At 45.8% G+C, this 22849-nt stretch overlaps 1 protein-coding gene across 1 annotated transcript in view; it reads right to left on the bottom strand.

The window, feature by feature from the left end:
* Positions 1-2791: 2791 nt before the first annotated feature.
* The window catches only part of zgc:194930 (uncharacterized protein LOC557813 homolog), a 41765-nt gene continuing 21707 nt past the window's right edge, over positions 2792-22849 (bottom strand). The window contains exons 2-3 of the mRNA XM_024373887.2: positions 20896-20948; positions 2792-6367 (exon numbers count right to left, since the gene is read on the bottom strand). Of these exons, the coding sequence (XP_024229655.1) occupies positions 5542-6367; positions 20896-20927 (858 nt within the window). The 5' untranslated portion in view covers positions 20928-20948 and the 3' untranslated portion in view covers positions 2792-5541. The remainder of the gene's footprint in view (positions 6368-20895; positions 20949-22849) is intronic.

The following is a 22849-nucleotide window of genomic DNA, read 5'->3' as shown; positions in this document are numbered from 1 at the left end:
GTGGGCAGTAGGTCTGTCTATTCAATGATTAACACCTTGCTAAAGATTTGTGACAACAGCAATGACCTTACAGTGGTTCACACTCACTGAGTAACCTCACCTGAGAGCTCAAGGCACCAAGTAACCTCACCTGAGAGCTGAAGGCACCAAGTCACCTCACCTGAGAGCTCAAGGCACCAAGTAACCTCACCTGAGAGCTCAAGGCTTGTTCCACACAGTACCAAGTAACCTCACCTGAGAGCTCAAGGCTTGTTCCACACAGTACCTATAACCTCACCTGAGAGCTGAAGGCACCAAGTAACCTCACCTGAGAGCTCAAGGCTTGTTCCACACAGTGCCTAGTAACCTGACCTGAAGCCTTGTTCCATACTGCCTAGTAACCTGACCTGAAGCCTTGTTCCATACTGCCTAGTAACCTTACCTGAGACCTGAAGCCTTGTTCCATACTGCCTAGTAATCTCACCTGAGAGCTCAAGACTTGTTCCATACTGCCTAGTAACCTCACCTGAGACCTGAAGCCTTGTTCCATACTGCCTAGTAATCTCACCTGAGACCTGAAGCCTTGTTCCATACTGCCTAGTAACCTTACCTGAATCCTTGTTCCATACTGCCTAGTAATCTCACCTGAGAGCTCAAGACTTGTTCCATACTGCCTAGTAACCTCACCTGAGACCTGAAGCCTTGTTCCATACTGCCTAGTAACCTTACCTGAATCCTTGTTCCATACTGCCTAGTAATCTCACCTGAGAGCTCAAGACTTGTTCCATACTGCCTAGTAACCTCACCTGAAGCCTTGTTCCATACTGCCTAGTAACCTCACCTGAGAGCTCAAGACTTGTTCCATACTGCCTAGTAACCTCACCTGAAGCCTTGTTCCATACTGCCTAGTAACCTCACCTGAGAGCTCAAGACTTGTTCCATACTGCCTAGTAACCTCACCTGAAGCCTTGTTCCATACTGCCTAGTAACCTCACCTGAAGCCTTGTTCCATACTGCCTAGTAACCTCACCTGAGACCGGAAGCCTTGTTCCACGCTCACTAAGCCTGCAGCACCTACATATCTGGGACCAGGCTAACACCTCTGTACCCTGACTTTCCTTTTCTATGAATCCCAAACATACACATACACTTTTCATAGAATCGTAGTTGGCAGGTTATGGGAACTCATTATACTGGGCTTATTTTGGGCACTGGGCAGTATTAACTGATTCTCTCCTCTAAGTGTTTTGTATTTAACTGTGGTGTGAAACATTAACAGAATCTCTTACAAAAGAAACACTATCCCTGCTTCCCCGTGTGCTGTTCACACTACATCTCCCAGAGGGCAGTTCACTGGGGATGTCATGCAAGTCACATGGTTAGAGAAGTGTGACTCATCCTTTTAAATAGCTTCAATGTTAACAGTGGTCACTTTCTGGTAAAAACAGATTTCTCTCCCTAAACCAGGCCCCTCCTGGCCAATAGGCTACCTTTAGGGTAATTATTTAAATCAGTTCCCTCCTGGCCAATAGGCTACTTTTTAGGGTAATTATTTAAATCAGTTCCCTCCTGACCAATAGACTACCTTTTAGGGTAATTATTTAAATTAGTTCCCTCCTGGCCAATAGACTACCTTTTTAGGGTAATTATTTAAGTTATGTGAGCTATCCCTTTACGTAACTTGATCGTAAGTATTGATCACATCACTCCAAACCCAAAAGCCTTGAGGAAAAATGAATTTGAAATGTGCACCCCATACCATGCCTTCTAACGCAATGTACACTGGGAACTAATGAAAACGTCAGACTGTCCGTCTAAGACTGTAATCATACATCATCGGTGCAAACAACTTATTTTCATGGTTATTTTATTTATGAGAATTTTACAGAAATCATACAACACATTTCTGACTCACTGTAGTCTGTGCTTCTTCACAAGGATACTGTGCTGTTCTGTTATATAATGGAAAATAGACCATCTACCGTACAGGTTTTGGGGAGACAAAGCGCCATCAACTCTTCAACATATAGATTTCTACCTGACCGTCAACCCCAGACGTCAGTGTTGAAACTGTAACCCTCTGTGTATTTTTAAAACGCATGCACACAAACCAAAAGTTGACCCCAAGACGGCTGAAGGGGTAGTAGTTAATTTAACCTGCTCTGTGACATCACAGACCATGAAACCCCCTACTGTCAGTCAGTCACTCACGCAGGCAGTCAGTCACTCAGTCAGTTAGTCAATCACTCAGTCACTCATGCAGTCAGTCAGTCACTCAGTCATTTAGTCAATCACTCAGGGAGTCAGTCAGGCAGGCAGGCAGTCACTCAGGCAGTTAGTCAATCACTCAGTCACTCATGCAGTCAGTCAGTCAGTCACTCATAGTCAGTCAGTCACTCAGTCATTTAGTCAATCACTCAGGGAGTCAGTCAGGCAGGCAGGCAGTCACTCAGGCAGTCAGTCACTCACGCAGTCAGTCACTCAAGCAGTCAGTCAGTCAGTCAGTCAGTCAGTCAGTAGTAAGATTAACTGTGGTGCTGCTGAGTGAGCTGTTATTACATCATGTAACCTCTCTGGGAGAGTTTAGTGGCTGAGTCAGACGGGCACATTTAGGTTTTCCTTCTAATAAAACAAGCAAGTTTACACCTCAAACAGAAGATCAGATGGTAACCTCTGAGCAGTGACTTTAGGGCACCGTGAGAAAGAGGTTGTTATTGTGAAGGAGTTGACATGGAGATATTAAGAGGAAGGCCACTGTTATATGTTAAAGCAGAAGCAACACTTTATTACCACAGAAACAGATTGCCCCCAAAAAAAAAAAAAAAACAGTGTCTTTACGGCGAGAGGGATGGTGTGTGATTAAATGGAGACAAACACTCAGTAAAGAAAAGGAGATGGGAGAGATAATGTGGCTAAAAAAAAGAAACATCACAAGATTGGGATATTTCGGTGTCTCCTCTCCAACTGCGAGGGGAGGTTGGGAGAGACACACTAATAGCTATCATGTGGTGAGCCAAAGTTAACATGTTCACCGCCTTAGCCCGGGTGTAATCAGGTGTTTGTGAGTCCCTGGCGTCTCCTTTTGGCCTGAGTAACGCTCCAAGGGCCTTAGTTAGGCCTGGTCCCAGGGCTCTGGTGGCAAGGAATATCAGAGGGCTGTCAGAGAAACATTTCAGCTACGATCTCCTAAACACACTTAGATCTCAGAGAAATAACACACACACACACACCAAGGCTACACAGGTGTTAACAGAGTGGGGGTTTTGTATTTGTTGCACATCCTTGAGAGAGATGGAGCGATTGAATCTGGTAGAAAGAGACTGGAAAAAAGGAAACCGTTTGAGAAAAGGGAGGGGGATGTGTACAAGAGGAATATCGAGATTAGTGAGCGACCAGAGAAACATGGCCAATTCTTTTTTTTATATATATTTTTTTATATTGTGCCCCTGAAAACATCTGTGCTTCGATTTAAAAAATAATTTAAGGCTTCTTGACAGTACATAGCAAATTAAACTTCTAAATGCATTTTACGTACATATTCATTTGAATAGAAATGATTTTGGCAAAGAAACAAAGACTTTAAAAGGACAGTCCCGATAAATAAAAAATAAATCAATATAATTCTCCTTCACTGAAACAAAGACCCATCACAAATGTGGAAGGCTTGCATTCAAGTGAAAACGGGATACAGAGATGCTACGTATATCTGTGATATATATATATATACCTACTTCCTGTCGTAAGGTGTCATGAGGTCAGCCCAGTATGCTCCACAATGGGAGGTTGTAAAGTGAACCGGCTACCTCTCTCTCTATGGTCTTTAACATGTCTGCTCTCCTCTCCAAAGTTTGGGAAATGTCTCTGACATAGCCTGGGTACCAGTCTGTTTAGCTAACATTCCACTCCTTGCACTGTGCGTCATTGCGAAAGGATCTTAGCTAAACAAGCTATCTCTGACATAGCCTGGGTACCAGTCTGTTTAGCTAACATTCCACTCCTTGCACTGTGCGTCATTGCGAAAGGATCTTAGCTAAACAAGCTATCTCTGACATAGCTTGGGTACCAGTCTGTTTAGCTAACATTCCACTCCTTGCACTGTGCGTCATTGCGAAAGGATCTTAGCTAAACAAGCTATCTCTGACATAGCCTGGGTACCAGTCTGTTTAGCTAACATTCCACTCCTTGCACTGTGCGTCATTGCGAAAGGATCTTAGCTAAACAAGCTATCTCTGACATAGCCTGGGTACCAGTCTGTTTAGCTAACATTCCACTCCTTGCACTGTGCGTCATTGCGAAAGGATCTTAGCTAAACAAGCTATCTCTGACACAGCCTGGGTACCAGTCTGTTTAGCTAACATTCCACTCCTTGCACTGTGCGTCATTGCGAAAGGATCTTAGCTAAACAAGCTATCTCTGACATAGCCTGGTACCAGTCTGTTTAGCTAACATTCCACTCCTTGCACTGTGCGTCATTGCGAAAGGATCTTAGCTAAACAAGCTATCTCTGACATAGCCTGGGTACCAGTCTGTTTAGCTAACATTCCACTCCTTGCACTGTGCGTCATTGCGAAAGGATCTTAGCTAAACAAGCTATCTCTGACATAGCCTGGGTACCAGTCTGTTTAGCTAACACTCCACTCCTTGCACTGTGCGTCATTGCGAAAGGATCTTAGCTAAACAAGCGATCTCTGACATGTATTGAACTAGAAAAGTCTGGGCCAACCAGTCATAAATAACATCGTAAAACAGGTAAACAACAACAACATGGATATGATACACCAATAGGTAGCTGGAGATGGCCTGTCAGTGTGTTTATATAATGAAGCACAGCAAAGCTCCCAGAAGACAAACAAAGCCATGGCAAGTACTGTGTGCCCACTGAATTTTATAGGACAGAATATAGAGATACAAGTTCTAGAAGCTGTGCAGAGCGGCATTTTATAGGACAGAATATAGAGATACAAGTTCTAGAAGCTGTGCAGAGCTGCATTTTATAGGACAGAATATAGAGAGAGAAGTTCTAGAAGCTGTGCAGAGCTGCATTTTATAGGACAGAATATAGAGATAGAAGTTCTAGAAGCTGTGCAGAGCTGCATTTTATAGAACAGAATATAGAGATAGAAGTTCTAGAAGCTGTGCAGAGCTGCATTTTATAGAACAGAATATAGAGATAGAAGTTCTAGAAGCTGTGCAGAGCTGCATTTTATAGAACAGAATATAGAGATAGAAGTTCTAGAAGCTGTGCAGAGCTGCATTTTATAGAACAGAATATAGAGATAGAAGTTCTAGAAGCTGTTCTGGTGGAACATAGAAATGTAGATTGTACAGCTGAAGACCAGGAAGTTTAATATGTACCATATATTGGGGATTAGGACGCGGGGAATATTCACAGTCGAGCGCCAAGAGTCTTCTCTCCTTCTCCTGAGAGTGCAGACAACATTGATATACCCATGTGACATGTTAAAAGATACATCAGAATCTCCTCATTCGGCCCCATCAGATACTGAAGCTGAATAGATGTTAGATTGTGTTTTTTTGGACCAATTAAGAGGTTTTTGACAGTTAGTCCTCCCCGGCAGTCGCTGCCTCTAGAGCTGCCAGAGCTTCTGCCACCATAGAGTCTGTGACGCTCTGCACGTCATCGTCTTCCCCTTCCTTCCCCTCATCTTCGCTCTTCTTCACTGAGATCCCGATCCCATTCTCTGTGGTAGTGGCGTCCAGCGCCCCCCTATCGTCGTTTGTGTCTGCCGAGGACAGGCTAGTCGTACTGGTTTGAATGTCCACAGACAGGACACTCTGCTCATCTCCCGTGTCGCCCAGGTACTCCGGCGTGCCCCCCACCCCCTCGTCCAGCTCGTCCACTGATGAGGTGTTGCACCCCACCCCATACCTGTCCCCGATGGAGGGGTCCGAGAAGTTCCGGACCATCCTAATCTTGTCTGGGTGAGAGTCAGTGTCACCTGAGTGGGTCAGATTGAGAGTAAGATCCAGGGAGGGTGTGTTGGGATAGACTCGGACTAGATTGAGGCCCTTGGATGGATCTCGTCTTGGCACCTGGCCCTCTGGATGGAGGATATATAGATCTCCACCACCCTCTCCCACATGAGGCTTGGCTGCCTGCCCCGTGCCCAACTCCCTCTCTGGATTGGTGGGCACGGCGTGGAGCTTGTTGATGTGGTTGTTGTCGATCTCCAGCTTGAGGCTTCCGCCACCTCCTCTTTCGGTGTACTTGTTGCTGAAGCCCAGGTTGTGGAAGCCCTGGTTCTGCTTGATGTTGAACTGGTTCCCGCTGTCTCCTGGTAGGTGGTGGGACTGGTAGAGGGAGCTCTCAGCCGGGTCCCTCTTCCTGCCGTGGACGTCCACCTGAGCGGTCGGATCATAGATGTAACTGAGAGAGGGAGGAAAGGAAGAAATAAAGATATATATAAATATATGAGAGAGAGAGAGAGACAGAATTAGATAAAGACAAACAAATAGATGCTAATCAGTCTGTGATCTATAAAACAGTAGTCTCTGTGATCTATAAAACAGTAGTCTCTGTGATCTATAAAACAGTAGTCTCTGTGATCTATAAAACAGGAGTCTCTGTGATCTATAAAACAGTAGTCTCTGTGATCTATAAAACAGTAGTCTCTGTGATCTATAAAACAGTGGTCTCTGTGATCTATAAAACAGTAGTCTCTGTGATCTATAAAACAGTGGTCTCTGTGATCTATAAAACAGTAGTCTCTGTGATCTATAAAACAGTAGTCTCTGTGATCTATAAAACAGTAGTCTCTGTGATCTATAAAACAGTAGTCTCTGATCTATGATCTATAAAACAGTAGTCTCTGTGATCTATAAAACAGTAGTCTCTGTGATCAATAAAACAGTAGTCTCTGTGATCTATAAAACAGTGGTCTCTGTGATCTATAAAACAGTAGTCTCTGTGATCTATAAAACAGTGGTCTCTGTGATCTATAAAACAGTAGTCTCTGTGATCTATAAAACAGTAGTCTCTGTGATCTATAAAACAGTAGTCTCTGTGATCTATAAAACAGTGGTCTCTGTGTTCTATAAAACAGTAGTCTCTGTGATCTATAAAACAGTGGTCTCTGTGATCTATAAAACAGTGGTCTCTGATCTATAAAACAGTGGTCTCTGATCTATAAAACAGGAGTCTCTGTGATCTATAAAACAGGAGTCTCTGTGATCTATAAAACAGGAGTCTCTGTGATCTATAAAACAGGAGTCTCTGTGATCTATAAAACAGTAGTCTCTGTGATCTATAAAACAGTGGTCTCTGATCTATAAAACAGGAGTCTCTGTGATCTATAAAACAGTGGTCTCTGTGATCTATAAAACAGTGGTCTCTGATCTATAAAACAGTGGTCTCTGATCTATAAAACAGGAGTCTCTGTGATCTATAAAACAGGAGTCTCTGTGATCTATAAAACAGGAGTCTCTGTGATCTATAAAACAGTCTCTGTGATCTATAAAACAGTGGTCTGTGTTTTCACAGACTATTTACATTGATGGACACATCAGGCTCTGGGTGTCACCTGATTTCACACACACACACACACACACACACACACACACACACACACACCTTTTGTATTTGGTCAAGATTATATTTGCATGAGCAACATCAACAACAGGATCTGTGAAGAAGGATACCAGTGGTTTGAGAGAACTCATACAGAGCAGGGGGAGCTGATGCAGGGGAGCTGATGCAGGGGGAGCTGATGCAGGGGGAGCTGATAAAGGGGAGCTGATAAAGGGGAGCTGATGCAGGGGAGCTGATAAAGGGGAGCTGATAAAGGGGGAGCTGATAAAGGGGGAGCTGATGCAGGGGGAGCTGATAAAGGGGGAGCTGATGCAGGGGGAGCTGATGCAGGGGAGCTGATAAAGGGGAGCTGATAAAGGGGGAGCTGATGCAGGGGGAGCTGATGCAGGGGGAGCTGATGCAGGGGGAGCTGATAAAGGGGAGCTGATGCAGGGGAGCTGATAAAGGGGAGCTGATGCAGGGGGAGTTGATGCAGGGGGAGCTGATGCAGGGGGAGCTGATGCGGAGGAAGCTGATGCGGCGGTATCCCTGACTGAGTGTCCTTTCCAAAATATCAGCGAAATAGAGGGAGAGAGATGAAAACAGGCCCAACCCCCACTCTTACACGAGCCAAACCACACGACCGACAACATTGGACTCTTTATGGAACACAAAGCCTTCACTATCTCATCTTGAAATATCCAAAGCCTGAGGACATCTGCCTTTGGCCTAAAGAGCAGGAACCTGGACTTCACCAAATAAATCGCAAATAAAACATTGTCATCCTACATGAAACATGGTATAGAGGAGACGGACCTACTGGTTGCCCTCCAGGCTACAGAGAGCTGGTAGTCCCATCCACCACACTACCAGGTGTGAAACAGGGAAGAGACTCAGTATGCTAATTTGATATAGAGCAGACCTAATCCACTCTATTAAATTAGTCAAAACAGGAACATTTTACATTTGGCTAGAAATTCAAAAGGAAATGATCTCAACAGAGAAAAATGTCCTCCTGTGTGCTACCTATATCCCCCCACTAGAATCCCCATACTTTAATGAAGACAGCTAGAGGGGGAAATCACCATCCTGGAGGGGGAAATCAATCATTTCCAGGCCCAGGGACATGTACTAGTCTGTGGCGACCTAAATAATAGACCTGGACAAGAACCTGACACCCTCAGCACACAGGGGGACAAACATCTGCCTGGTGGTGACTGCATTCCCTCCCCCATATGCCACCCTAGACACAACTAGGACAACATAACCAAAAAAACAGGTCACAACTCCGGAAGCGCTGTCACATGCTGGGTATGTACATAGTTAATGGTAGGGTTCGAGGGGACTCCTATGGTAGGTACACCTATAGCTCATTTCTTGGCAGTAGTAGTGCAGATTACTTTATGACCTCTGACCTCAACTCAGAGTCTCTCAGAGCGTTCACAGTCAGCCCACTGACACCTCTATCATACCACAGCAAAATCACACTCTACTTGAACAGAGCAATACGGACCACTGTGACTGACCCAAACTTAAGGAAAGCTTTGACTACAGACTTAGTGAGCATAGCCTTGCTATTGAGAAAGGCCGCCGTAGACAGACCTGGCTCTCAAGAGAAGACAGGCTATGTGCACACTGCCCACAAAATGAGGTGGAAACTGAGCTGCACTTCCTAACCTCCTGTCAAATGTATGACCATATCAGAGACACGTTTCCCTCAGATTACACAGATCCACAAAGAATTTAAAAACAAACCCGATTTTGATAAACTCCCATATCTACAGGGTGAAATACCACAGTGTGACATCACAGCAGAAAGATTTGTGACCTGTTGCCACGAGAAAAGGGCAACCAGTGAAGAACAAACACCATTGTAAATACAACACAAATGTATGCTTATTTATTTTCCCCTTTGTACTCTAACTAGGATTCCATCAAGACCACAGGACTTTTTGGGTTGGAGGGTTTGTATGTAATTTGTCAAGTAGTTCATTCGATGTAATTGGAGAATCCAGTGGGTTCTGGTAGTCTTTAATAGTTGATTCTAAGATTAGTATTTGATCATGTATATGTCTTTGCTGTTTGTTCTTTGTTATAGAGCCAAAAAGATTGGAGAAGTGGTTTATCCACACATCTCTGTGTTGGAACTCTTTGTGTTGTTTGTTTAGTGTGTTCCAAATTTCCCAGAAGTGGTTAGATTCTATGAATTCTTCAATTACAATCTCTCTCTCTCTCTCTCTCTCTCTCTCTCTCCCTCTCTCCATGCCTCTCTCCTGAAAGTTACACATAGTCAGAATGTTACTGGTCCCTCCCACTCTCCCTCTCTCCATGCCTCCCTCTCTCCCTCTCTCCATGCCTCCCTCTCTCCCTCTCTCCATGCCTCCCTCTCTCCCTCTCTCCATGCCTCCCTCTCTCCCTCTCTCCATGCCTCCCTCTCTCCCTCTCTCCATGCCTCCCTCTCTCCCTCTCTCCATGCCTCCCTCTCTCCCTCTCTCCATGCCTCCCTCTCTCCATGCCTCCCTCTCTCCCTCTCTCCATGCCTCCCTCTCTCCCTCTCTCCATGCCTCCCTCTCTCCATGCCTCCCTCTCTCCCTCTCTCCATGCCTCCCTCTCTCCCTCTCTCCATGCCTCCCTCTCTCCCTCTCTCCATGCCTCCCTCTCTCCCTCTCTCCATGCCTCCCTCTCTCCCTCTCTCCATGCCTCCCTCTCTCCCTCTCTCCATGCCTCCCACTCTCCATGCCTCCCTCTCTCCCACTCTCCATGCCTCCCTCTCTCCCTCTCTCCATGCCTCCCTCTCTTCCATTTCAATTCAATTCAAGGGGCTTTATTGGCATGGGAAACATGTGTTAACATTGCCAAAGCAAGTGAGGTAGATAATCTACAAAAGTGAAATAAACAATCAAAATTAACAGTAAACATTACACATACAGAAGTTTCAAAACAACAAAGACATTACAAATGTCATATTATATATATATATATATATATATATATACAGTGTTGTAACAATGTACAAATGGGTAAAGTACACAAGGGAAAATAAATAAGCATAAATATGGGTTGTATTTACAATGGTGTTTATTCTTCACTAGTTGCCCTTTTCTTGTGGCAACAGGTCACACATCTTGCTGCTTTGATGTCACACTGTGGAATTTCACCCAGTAGATATGGGAGTTTATCCAAATTGGGTTTGTTTTCGAATTCTTTGTAGATCTGCGTAATCTGAGGGAAATATGTCTCTCTAATATGGTCATACATTGGGCAGGAGGTTAGGAAGTGCAGCTCAGTTTCCACCTCATTTTGTGGGCAGTGTGCACATAGCCTGTCTTCTCTTGAGAGCCAGGTCTGCCTACGGCGGCCTTTCTCAATAGCAAGGCTATGCTCACTGAGTCTGTACATAGTCAAAGCTTTCCTTAAGTTTGGATCAGACACAGTGGTCAGGGATTCTGAAACACATGTTTCCCGGACTAATTCTGCTCTGCGTGCATTATTTGGTGTTCTACGTTGTACACAGAGGATATTTTTGCAGAATTCTGCATGCAGAGTCTCAATTTGGTGTTTGTCCCATTTTGTGAAATCTTGGTTGGTGAGCGGACCCCAGACCTCACAACCATAAAGGGCAATGGGTTCTATAACTGATTCAAGTATTTTTTAGCCAGATCCTAATTGGTATGTTGAATTTTATGTTCCTTTTGATGGCATAGAATGCCCTTCTTGCCTTGTCTCTCAGATCGTTCACAGCTTTCTGGAAGTTACCTGTGGCGCTGATGTTTAGGCCAAGGTATGTATAGTTTTTTCTGTGCTCTAGGGCAATGGTGTCTAGATGGAATTTGTATATGTGGTCCTGGCGACTGGACCTTTTTTGGAACGCCATTATTTTTGGTCTTACTGAGATTTTCTGTCAGGGCCCAGGTCTGACAGAATCTGTGCAGAAGATCTAGGTGCTACTGTAGACCCTCCTTGGTTGATGACAGAAGCACCAGATCATCAGCAAATAGTAGACATTTGACTTCAGATTCTAGTAGGTTGAGGCCGGGTGCTGCAGACCTTTCTAGTGCCCGCGCCAATTCGTTGATATATATGTTGAAGAGGGTGGGGTTTAAGCTGCATCCCTGTCTCACCCCACGCCCCTGTGGGAAGGAATTTGTGTGTTTTTTGATAATTTTAACTGCACACTTGTTGTTTGTGTACATGGATTTTATAATGTTGTATGTTTTACCCCCAACAACACTTTCCATCAATTTGTATAGCAGACCCTCATGCCAGATTGAGTCAAAGGCTTTTTTTAAATCAACAAAGCATGAGAAGACTTTGCCTTTGTTTTGGTTTGTTTGGTTGTCAATTAGGGTGTGCAGGGTGAATACATGGTCTGTTGTACGGTAATTTGGTAAAAAGCCCATTTGACATTTGCTCAGTACATTGTTTTCATTGAGGAAATGTACGAGTCTGCTGTTAATGATAATGCAGAGGACTTTCCCAAGGTTACTGTTAACGCATATCCCACGGTAGTTATTGGGGTAAAATTTGTCTCCACTTTTGTGGATTGGGGTCTCTCCCTCTCTCCTGAAAGTTATACATAGTCAGAATGTTACTGGTCCCTCTCTCCATGTCTCTCTCTCTCCCCCCCCTCTCTCTCTCTCTCTCTCTCCCTCTCTCTCTCCCCCCTCTCTCTCTCTCTCCCTCCCCCCCCCCTCTCTCTCTCTCTCTCCCTCTCTCCCTCCCTCCCTCCCTCTCTCCCCCTCTCTCTCTCTCCATGTCTCTCTCCCTCCCTCCCTCTCTCTCTCTCTCTCTCTCTCTCTCTCTCCCTCTCTCCGTCTCTCTCTCCTGAAAGTTACACATAGTCAGAATGTTACTGGTCCCTCTCTCCCTCTCCCTTTCTCCATGTATCTCTCCCTCCCCCTCTCTCTCCATGCCTCTCTCTCTCCCTACCTCTCTCTCTCCCGCCCTCTCTCCCTCCCTCTCTCCATGCCTCTGTCCCTCCCTCCCTCTCTCCATGTCTCTCTCCCTCCCTCTCTCCCTCCCTCTCTCCCACCCTCTCTCCCACCCTCTCTCCCTCCCTCTCTCCATGCCTCTCTCCCTCCCTCTCTCCATGCCTCTCTCCCTCTCTCCATGTCTCTCTCCCTACCTCTCTCCCTCCCCTCTCCCTCCCTCTCTCCCACCCTCTCTCCCTCCCTCTCTCCATGCCTCTCTCCCTCTCTCCATGTCTCTCTCCCTCCCTCTCTCCCTCCCCTCTCCCTCCCTCTCTCCCTCCCTCTCTCCCTCCCTCTCTCCATGCCTCTCTCCCTCCCTCTCTCCCTCCCTCTCTCCCTGCCTCTGTCCCTCCCTCCCTCTCTCCCTCCCTCTCTCCCACCCTCTCTCCCTCCCTCTCTCCATGCCTCTCTCCCTCCCTCTCTCCCTCCCTCTCTCCCTCCCTCTCTCCCACCCTCTCTCCCTCCCTCTCTCCATGCCTCTCTCCCTCCCTCTCTCCATGCCTCTCTCCCTCTCTCCATGTCTCTCTCCCTCCCTCTCTCCCTCCCTCTCTCCCACCCTCTCTCCCTCCCTCTCTCCATGTCTCTCTCCCTCCCTCTCTCCCACCCTCTCTCCCACCCTCTCTCCCTCCCTCTCTCCATGCCTCTCTCCCTCCCTCTCTCCATGCCTCTCTCCCTCTCTCCATGTCTCTCTCCCTACCTCTCTCCCTCCCTCCATGCCACTCTCCCTCCTCCATGCCACTCTCCCTCCCTCCATGCCTCTCTCCCTCCCTCCACGCCTCTCTCCCTCCCTCCATGCCTCTCTCCCTCCCTCCATGTCTCTCTCCCTCCCTCCCTCCATGCCTCTCTCCTCACAGTTGTACGCTGAGAAAATGAAGGTTTTCCATTTTTGTCTTTCCCCTAAGTTTCGTCTACTGCTGTTTGCCCGAGGTGAAACTTCAGGTTTATTTTTTAGAAAGCAAGACGGAATCTATTCACAAAAATGAACAACTATGGGGTGTTAGTTGGAAATACCAGAGCTCACGTAGAATAAAATGAACAACTATGGGGTGTTAGTTGGAAATACCAGAGCTCACGTAGAATAAAATGAACAACTATGGGGTGTTAGTTGGAAATACCAGAGCTCACGTAGAATAAAATGAACAACTATGGGGTGTTAGTTGGAAATACCAGAGCTCACGTAGAATAAAATGAACAACTATGGGGTGTTAGTTGGAAATACCAGAGCTCACGTAGAATAAAATGAACAACTATGGGGTGTTAGTTGGAAATACCAGAGCTCACGTAGAATAAAAACATTGCCAGAAGAAAGAAAAAAAGAGATCAAGGCAAATACTATTCTTCACAAAACACTGAGACAAAGTGGCATAAGTCTTTATCCTTTTGTAAATAGAGAAAACAGAAGCCCTATAATTCCCTATTCTGATAAATGTTGTATTTCCTTTCTAAGAAGGAATTGGATCTCATTGGAATTGCCTAGGCAGGGGGGGAGAGAGAGAGGCAGGGGGGGAGAGAGAGAGGATGTGGATTTTCAGCTTGGGTCACGGATGGATGGCTGTGTTGTAAATTGGCTGATTGGGGGAACATGGCGAAGCTAACTAGAAAAGACAACACGACAACACATAGAACACCACTTCAACACAAAGTGCCAGTCTAGTGCTGAAGAGGAACTGCAGGGAGTAGAGGCAATACGTTTCTCAAAAACAAAAAGAAGGCAAAAAATGACAGTATGAACTATACACATTTTTTCTTTCTTTGTTTACACTTTGTGATGTCTGTCTGCAGCGCCAGCAAGTTGTTGTTTTTAAAAAGCGTGTGTGTCAAAGTGTTTCAGCAAGAAAAGGTAACTCATGTTATTGTCCTGACCTTAGTGTCACGCCCTGACCTTAGTGTCACGCCCTGAACCTTAGTGTCATGCCCTGACCTTAGTGTCACGCCCTGACCTTAGTGTCCCGCCCTGACCTTAGTGTCACGCCCTGACCTTAGTGTCCCGCCCTGACCTTAGTGTCACGCCCTGACCTTAGTGTCACGCCCTGACCTTAGTGTCACGCCCTGACCTTAGTGTCATGCCCTGACGTTAGTGTCCCGCCCTGACCTTAGTGTCCCGCCCTGACCTTAGTGTCACGCCCTGACCTTAGTGTCACGCCCTGACCTTAGTGTCCCGCCCTGACCTTAGTGTCACGCCCTGACCTTAGTGTCACGCCCTGACCTTAGTGTCCCGCCCTGACCTTAGTGTCACGCCCTGACCTTAGTGTCACGCCCTGACCTTAGTGTCCCGCCCTGACCTTAGTGTCACGCCCTGACCTTAGTGTCACGCCCTGACCTTAGTGTCACGCCCTGACCTTAGTGTCCCGCCCTGACCTTAGTGTCACGCCCTGACCTTAGTGTCACGCCCTGACCTTAGTGTCACGCCCTGACCTTAGTGTCACGCCCTGACCTTAGTGTCACGCCCTGACCTTAGTGTCACGCCCTGACCTTAGGGTGTGATTTGGCTGGGCATTCTAGTTTTTCTATTTCTTTGTTGGCCGAGTATGGTTCCCAATCAGAGGCAGCTGTCTATCGTTGTCTCTGATTGGGGATCATACTTAGATAGCCCTTTTTCCCACCTTCTGTTGTGGGATCTTGATTTTGTATAGTTGCTGTATATCCTGCAGAACGTTACGTTTGTTTATATATATATATATTTTTTGGTGTTCATCAAAATAAAGAAAGATGCGCCTTGGTCCAATCCATCTCATCTCACAAGATCCTGTGTGATTTGTGATCAGGCATGAGAAGGTGTGAGAGACCGTGAGATACAACCCATATTTATGCTTATTTATTTTCCCTTTTGTACTTTAACCATTTGCACATCGTTACAACACTGTATATATACATAATATGACATTTGTAATGTCTTTATTCTTTTGGAACTACTGTGAGTGTAATGTTTACTGTTCATTTTTATTGTTTATTTCACTTTTGTATATTATCTAACTCACTTACTTTGGCAATGTTAACATATGTTTCCCATGCCAATAAAAACCCTTGAATTGAATTGACTGAGAGAGAGAGAGAGAGAGAGAGAGAGAGAGAGAGAGAGAGAGAGAGAGAGAGAGAGAGAGAGAGAGAGAGAGAGAGAGAGAGAGAGAGAGAGAGAGAGAGAGAGAGAGAGAGAGAGAGAGAGAGAGAGAGAGAGAGAGAGAGAGAGAGAGAGAGAGAGAGAGAGAGAGAGAGAGAGAGAGAGAGAGAGAGAGAGAGAGAGAGAGAGAGAGAGATAGCAGGCAGTTATAGTGGGAAGGGACCCAGTAACCTACAGTACAGTCCCACCCAGCCAATCCGTTTAGGGGGGAGGGGGGGGCTTTTATTTATAGTCGGTCAGAAATTATTACTCCTTCCTCCTTTCCTCTTATCGTTACATTCAGAGGGAGAGGCAGAGAGAGGGAGAGAAGATAAAATCCATGTACACAAACAACAAGTGTGCGGTTAAAATTGGCAAAAAACACACACATTTCTACACACAGGGTTGTGGGGTGAGAGAGGGATGCAGCTTAAGCCCCACCCTCTTCAACATATATATCAATGAATTGGCGCGGGCACTAGAAAAGTCTGCAGCACCCGGCCTCACCCTACTAAAATCCGAAGTCAAATGTCTACTGTTTGCTGATGATCTGGTGCTTCTGTCACCAACCAAGGAGGGCCTACAGCAGCACCTAGATCTTCTGCACAGATTCTGTCAGACCTGGGACCTGACAGAAAATCTCAGTAAGACCAAAATAATGGTGTTCCAAAAAAGGTCCAGTCGCCAGGACCACATATACAAATTCCATCTAGACACTGTTGCCCTAGAGCACACAAAAAAACTATACATACCATCAGCACCACAGGTAACTTCCACAAAGCTGTGAACGATCTGAGAGACAAGGCAAGAAGGGCATTCTATGCCATCAAAAGGAACATTCTACATTTCAACATACCAATTAGGATCTGGCTAAAAATACTTGAATCAGTCATAGAGCCCATTGCCCTTTACGGTTGTGAGGTCTGGGGTCCGCTCACCAACCAAGACTTCACAAAATGGGACAAATACCAAATTGAGACTCTGCATGCAGAATATCCTCCATGTACAACGTAGAACACCAAATAATGCATGCAGAGCAGAATTAGGCCGATACCCACTAATTATCAAAATGCAGAAAAGAGCTGTTAAATTCTACAACCACCTAAAAAGAAGCGATTCCCAAACCTTCCATAACAAAGCCATCACCTACAGAGAGATGAACCTGGAGAAGAGCCCCTAAGCAAGCTGGTCCTGGGGCTCTGTTCACAAACACAAACACACCCCACAGAGCCCCAGGACAGCAGCACAATTAGACCTAACCAAATCATGAGAAAACAAAAAGATAATTACTTGACACATTGGAAAGAATTAACAAAAAAACAGAGCAAACTAGAATGCTATTTGGCCCTAAACAGGGAGTCCACAGTGGCAGAATACCTGACCACTGTGACTGACCCAAACTTAAGGAAAGCTTTGACTATGTACAGACTTAGTGAGCATAGCCTTGCTATTGAGAAAGGCCGCCGTAGACAGACCTGGCTCTCAAGAGAAGACAGGCTATGTGCACACTGCCCACAAAATGAGGTGGAAACTGAGCTGCACTTCCTAACCTCCTGTCCAACGTATGACCATATTAGAGAGACATATTTCCCTCAGATTACACAGATCCACCAAGAATTCGAAAACAAATCCAATTTTGATAAACTCCCATATCTACTGGGTGAAATACCACAGTGTGACATCACAGCAGCAAGATTTGTGACCTGTTGCCACGAGAAAAGGGCAACCAGTGAAGAACAAACACCATTGTAAATACAACCCATATTTATGCTTATTTATTTTCCCTTGTGTTCTTTAACCATTTGTACATTGATACAACACTGTATATATATATATATATATACAGTGCCTTGCGAAAGTATTCGGCCCCCTTGAACTTTGCGACCTTTTGCCACATTTCAGGCTTCAAACATAAAGATATAAAACAGTATTTTTTGTGAAGAATCAACAACAAGTGGGACACAATCATGAAGTGGAACGACATTTATTGGATATTTCAAACTTTTTTAACAAATCAAAAACTGAAAAATTGGGCGTGCAAAATTATTCAGCCCCTTTACTTTCAGTGCAGCAAACTCTCTCCAGAAGTTCAGTGAGGATCTCTGAATGATCCAATGTTGACCTAAATGACTAATGATGATAAATACAATCCACCTGTGTGTAATCAAGTCTCCGTATAAATGCACCTGCACTGTGATAGTCTCAGAGGTCCGTTAAAAGCGCAGAGAGCATCATGAAGAACAAGGAACACACCAGGCAGGTCCGAGATACTGTTGTGAAGAAGTTTAAAGGCGGATTTGGATACAAAAAGATTTCCCAAGCTTTAAACATCCCAAGGAGCACTGTGCAAGCGATAATATTGAAATGGAAGGAGTATCAGACCACTGCAAATCTACCAAGACCTGGCCGTCCCTCTAAACTTTCAGCTCATACAAGGAGAAGACTGATCAGAGATGCAGCCAAGAGGCCCATGATCACTCTGGATGAACTGCAGAGATCTACAGCTGAGGTGGGAGACTCTGTCCATAGGACAACAATCAGTCGTATATTGCACAAATCTGGCCTTTATGGAAGAGTGGCAAGAAGAAAGCCATTTCTTAAAGATATCCATAAAAAGTGTCGTTTAAAGTTTGCCACAAGCCACCTGGGAGACACACCAAACATGTGGAAGAAGGTGCTCTGGTCAGATGAAACCAAAATTGAACTTTTTGGCAACAATGCAAAACGTTATGTTTGGCGTAAAAGCAACACAGCTCATCACCCTGAACACACCATCCCCACTGTCAAACATGGTGGTGGCAGCATCATGGTTTGGGCCTGCTTTTCTTCAGCAGGGACAGGGAAGATGGTTAAAATTGATGGGAAGACGGATGGAGCCAAATACAGGACCATTCTGGAAGAAAACCTGATGGAGTCTGCAAAAGACCTGAGACTGGGACGGAGATTTGTCTTCCAACAAGACAATGATCCAAAACATAAAGCAAAATCTACAATGGAATGGTTCAAAAATAAACATATCCAGGTGTTAGAATGGCCAAGTCAAAGTCCAGACCTGAATCCAATCGAGAATCTGTGAAAAGAACTGAAAACTGCTGTTCACAAATGCTCTCCATCCAACCTCACTGAGCTTGAGCTGTTTTGCAAGGAGGAATGGGAAAAAAATTCAGTCTCTTGATGTGCAAAACTGATAGAGACATACCCCAAGCGACTTACAGCTGTAATCGCAGCAATAGGTGGCGCTACAAAGTATTGACTTAAGGAGGCTGAATAATTTTGCACGCCCAATTTTTCAGTTTTTGATTTGTTAAAAAAGTTTGAAATATCCAATAAATGTCATTCCACTTCATGATTGTGTCCCACTTGTTGTTGATTCTTCACAAAAAAATACTGTTTTATATCTTTATGTTTGAAGCCTGAAATGTGGCAAAAGGTCGCAAAGTTCAAGGGGGCCGAATACTTTCGCAAGGCACTGTATATATATATATATATATATATATATATATATATATATATATATATATATATATATATATATATATATATATATAATATGACATTTGTAATGTCTTTATTGCTTTGACATTTCTGTATGTGTAATGTTTACTGTTAATTTTTATTGTTTACCTCACTTGCTTTGGCAATGTTAACACGTTTCCCATGCCAATAAAGCCCCTGAATTGAATTGAATTGAATTGAGAAGGAGAGGGAGAGGCAGAGAGAGAAGGAGCGAGAGAGAGAGAGAGAGAGAGAGAGAGAGAAGGAGAGGCAGAGAGAGAAGGAGCGAGAGAGAGAGAGAGAGAGAGAGAGAAGAGAGAGGCAGAGAGAGAAGGAGCGAGAGAGAGAGAGAGAGAGAGAGAGAGAAGGAGAGGCAGAGAGAGAAGGAGCGAGAGAGAGAGAGGCAGAGAGAGAAGGAGAGGGAGAGGCAGAGAGAGAAGGGAGAGAGAGAGAGAGAGAGAGAGGAGAGGCAGAGAGAGAGAGAAAGAGAAGGAGAGAGAGGCAGAGAGAGAAGGAGAGAGAGGCAGAGAGAGAAGGAGTGAGAGAGAGAGAGAGAGGCAGAGAGAGAAGGAGAGGGAGAGGCAGAGAGAGAAGGAGAGAGAGAGAGAGAGAGAGAGAAAGAGAGAAGGAGAGGGAGAGGCAGAGAGAAGGAGAGGGAGAGAGAGAGAGGCAGAGAGAGAAGGAGAGGGAGAGGCAGAGAGAGAAGGAGAGGGAGAGGCAGAGAGAGAAGGAGCGAGAGAGAGAGAGAGAGAGAGAGAGAGAGAGAGAGGGAGAGAGAGAAGGAGAGGGAGAGGCAAAGAGAGAAGGAGCGTGAGAGAGAGAGGGAGAGAGAGGGCGAGAGGGAGGGAGAGAGAGAGAGGGCGATGGAGGGAGAGAGAGGGAGAGAGAGAGAGAGGGGCAGAGAGAGAAGTAGCGAGAGAGGGAGAGAGAGGGCGAGAGAGAGAGGGAGAGAGAGAGCGAGAAGGAGCGAGAGAGAGAGGGAGAGCGAGGCAGAGAGAGGCAGAGAGAAGGAGCGAGAGAGAGAGAGAGGGAGAGAGAGAGGGCAAGAGGGAGAGAGAAAGGGTGAGAGGGAGGGAGGGAGAGAGAGATAGGGGCAGAGAGAGAAGGAGCGAGAGAGGGAGAGGCAGAGAGAAAGGGAGAGAGAGGGCGAGAGAGAGGAAGAGAGAGAGCGAGAAGGAGCGAGAAGGAGCGAGAGAGAGAGAGAGAGAAGGAGCGAGAGAGAGAGAGGGAGAGGCAGAGAGAGAAGGAGCGAGAGAGAGAGAGAGAGGGAGAGGCAGAGAGAGAAGGAGCGAGAGAGGGCGAGAGGGAGGGAGAGAGAGAGGGAGAGAGAGAGGGAGAGAACAAGAGAGAGAATGCAAGCAGGCAGTACTCAAGAGACAAGGCGGGGGAGGGGGGGTGATGAGTAGAGTATTGGCATATTGACCCGCTGTTTATACAGAAAGCCAATGTTGAGTCACTGTGAGACAGGCCACTTCATAATATAGTTCCTCTCTAAGTACATGAAAGAGACAGCAATGAATCCGTGGGATTGGAAGAGAATGTCCAGTGACATTTAGATAGAAGCGCTGTCTGTTTCAATGGGATCCATAGAGATGGATACAGGAGATACAGGAGCTGTATCTCATGCTAGTAAGAAGGATTGGATTTAGAAACTCCTCTATACTTTATGTTTGTTCACCTTCGCTGAGAGATGGAGAGCTGCTGTCAATGAGTGAAACCTTTACCCTGTCCTCACACACAGAAATACAACGGGCAATACAAACAAACTACAGAAGCTTGTATACACACTCACGCACGCACACACACACACACACGCTCTTCCTCACCTTTTCAGCATCCGACAGCATTGGCACCCCATCTGGCCAGCTGGGTAGTGGAGCTGTGAAGTGACAAATATAATATATATATATATATTACTTAAAAATCAAACTTTAAAGAACAAGTCCAGAGTAAAATTAGACACTGTTAATGACATGCCAAATCCCGTCAAACTCTGGGAACATTTTTCAATCGGTGACATTTTCACGAAGCCCCTGACAGAAAGGTTATATGGCTGTCTGGGTAACTAATGTTGTGACACATACTTTTCAAGTCTCAATCTATTGATCGTTTAGTTCAATATAGTTATTTTGTCATCTGTCCTGTGACATATAGGCAGCTTTGGTGAAGGCTTTTCTTATCGGGAAGATTTAAATCACATTGGCCAGGTTTAGTTTGGCTTGAACTCTGTCCATAGTGACTCCTGTTGTCCTCTCTGTCCATAGTGACTCCTGTTGTCCTCTCTGTCCATAGTGACTCCTGTTGTCCTCTCTGTCCATAGTGACTCCTGTTGCCCTCTCTGTCCATAGTGACTCCTGTTGCCCTCTCTGTCCATAGTGACTCCTGTTGCCCTCTCTGTCCATAGTGACTCCTGTTGTCCTCTCTGTCCATAGTGACTCCTGTTGCCGTTTCTGTCCATAGTGACTCCTGTTGTCCTCTCTGTCCATGGTGACTCCTGTTGTCCTCTCTGTCCATGGTGACTCCTGTTGTCCTCTCTGTCCATGGTGACTCCTGTTGTCCTCTCTGTCCATAGTGACTCCTGTTGTCCTCTCTGTCCATAGTAGCTCCTGTTGTCCTCTCTGTCCATAGTAGCTCCTGTTGCCCTCTCTGTCCATAGTGAATCCTGTTGTCCTCTCTGTCCATAGTGACTCCTGTTGTCCTCTCTGTCCATAGTGACTCCTGTTGTCCTCTCTGTCCATGGTGACTCCTGTTGCCCTCTCTGTCCATAGTGACTCCTGTTGTCCTCTCTGTCCATAGTGACTCCTGTTGCCCTCTCTGTCCATAGTGACTCCTGTTGTCCTCTCTGTCCATGGTGACTCCTGTTGTCCTCTCTGTCCATGGTGACTCCTGTTGTCCTCTCTGTCCATGGTGACTCCTGTTGTCCTCTCTGTCCATAGTGGCTCCTGTTGTCCTATGTCCATAGTAACTCCTGTTGTCCTCTCTGTCCATAGTGACTCCTGTTGTCTTCTCTGTCCATAGTGACTCCTGTTGCCCTCTCTGTCCACAGTAACTACTGTTGTCCTCTCTGTCCATAGTGACTCCTGTTGCCCTCTCTGTCCATAGTAACTCCTGTTGTCCTCTCTGTCCATAGTGACTCCTGTTGTCTTCTCTGTCCATAGTGACTCCTGTTGCCCTCTCTGTCCATAGTAACTCCTGTTGTCCTCTCTGTCCATAGTAACTACTGTTGTCCTCTCTGTCCATAGTGACTCCTGTTGCCCTCTCTGTCCATAGTAACTCCTGTTGTCCTCTCTGTCCATAGTGACTCCTGTTGTCTTCTCTGTCCATAGTGACTCCTGTTGTCCTCTGTCCATAGTGACTCCTGTTGCCCTCTGTCCATAGTAACTCCTGTTGCCCTCTGTCCATAGTAACTCCTGTTGCCCTCTGTCCATAGTGACTCCTGTTGCCCTCTCTGTCCATAGTGACTCCTGTTGTCCTCTGTCCATAGTGACTCATGTTGTCCTCTCTGTCCATAGTGACTCCTGTTGTCCTCTCTGTCCATAGTGACTCCTGTTGTCCTCTGTCCATAGTGACTCCTGTTGTCCTCTCTGTCCATAGTGACTCCTGTTGTCCTCTCTGTCCATAGTAACTCCTGTTGCCCTCTCTGTCCATAGTGACTCCTGTTGTCTTCTCTGTCCATAGTGACTCCTGTTGCCCTCTCTGTCCATAGTGACTCCTGTTGTCTTCTCTGTCCATAGTGACTCCTGTTGTCCTCTGTCCATAATGACTCCTGTTGCCCTCTGT

Source organism: Oncorhynchus tshawytscha, linkage group LG15 (assembly GCF_018296145.1).
Source record: "Oncorhynchus tshawytscha isolate Ot180627B linkage group LG15, Otsh_v2.0, whole genome shotgun sequence".
NCBI lineage: Eukaryota > Metazoa > Chordata > Actinopteri > Salmoniformes > Salmonidae > Oncorhynchus > Oncorhynchus tshawytscha.
The sequence above is the reverse complement of the archived record's forward strand: the minus strand, read 5'-3'. Positions and strand labels throughout refer to the sequence as shown.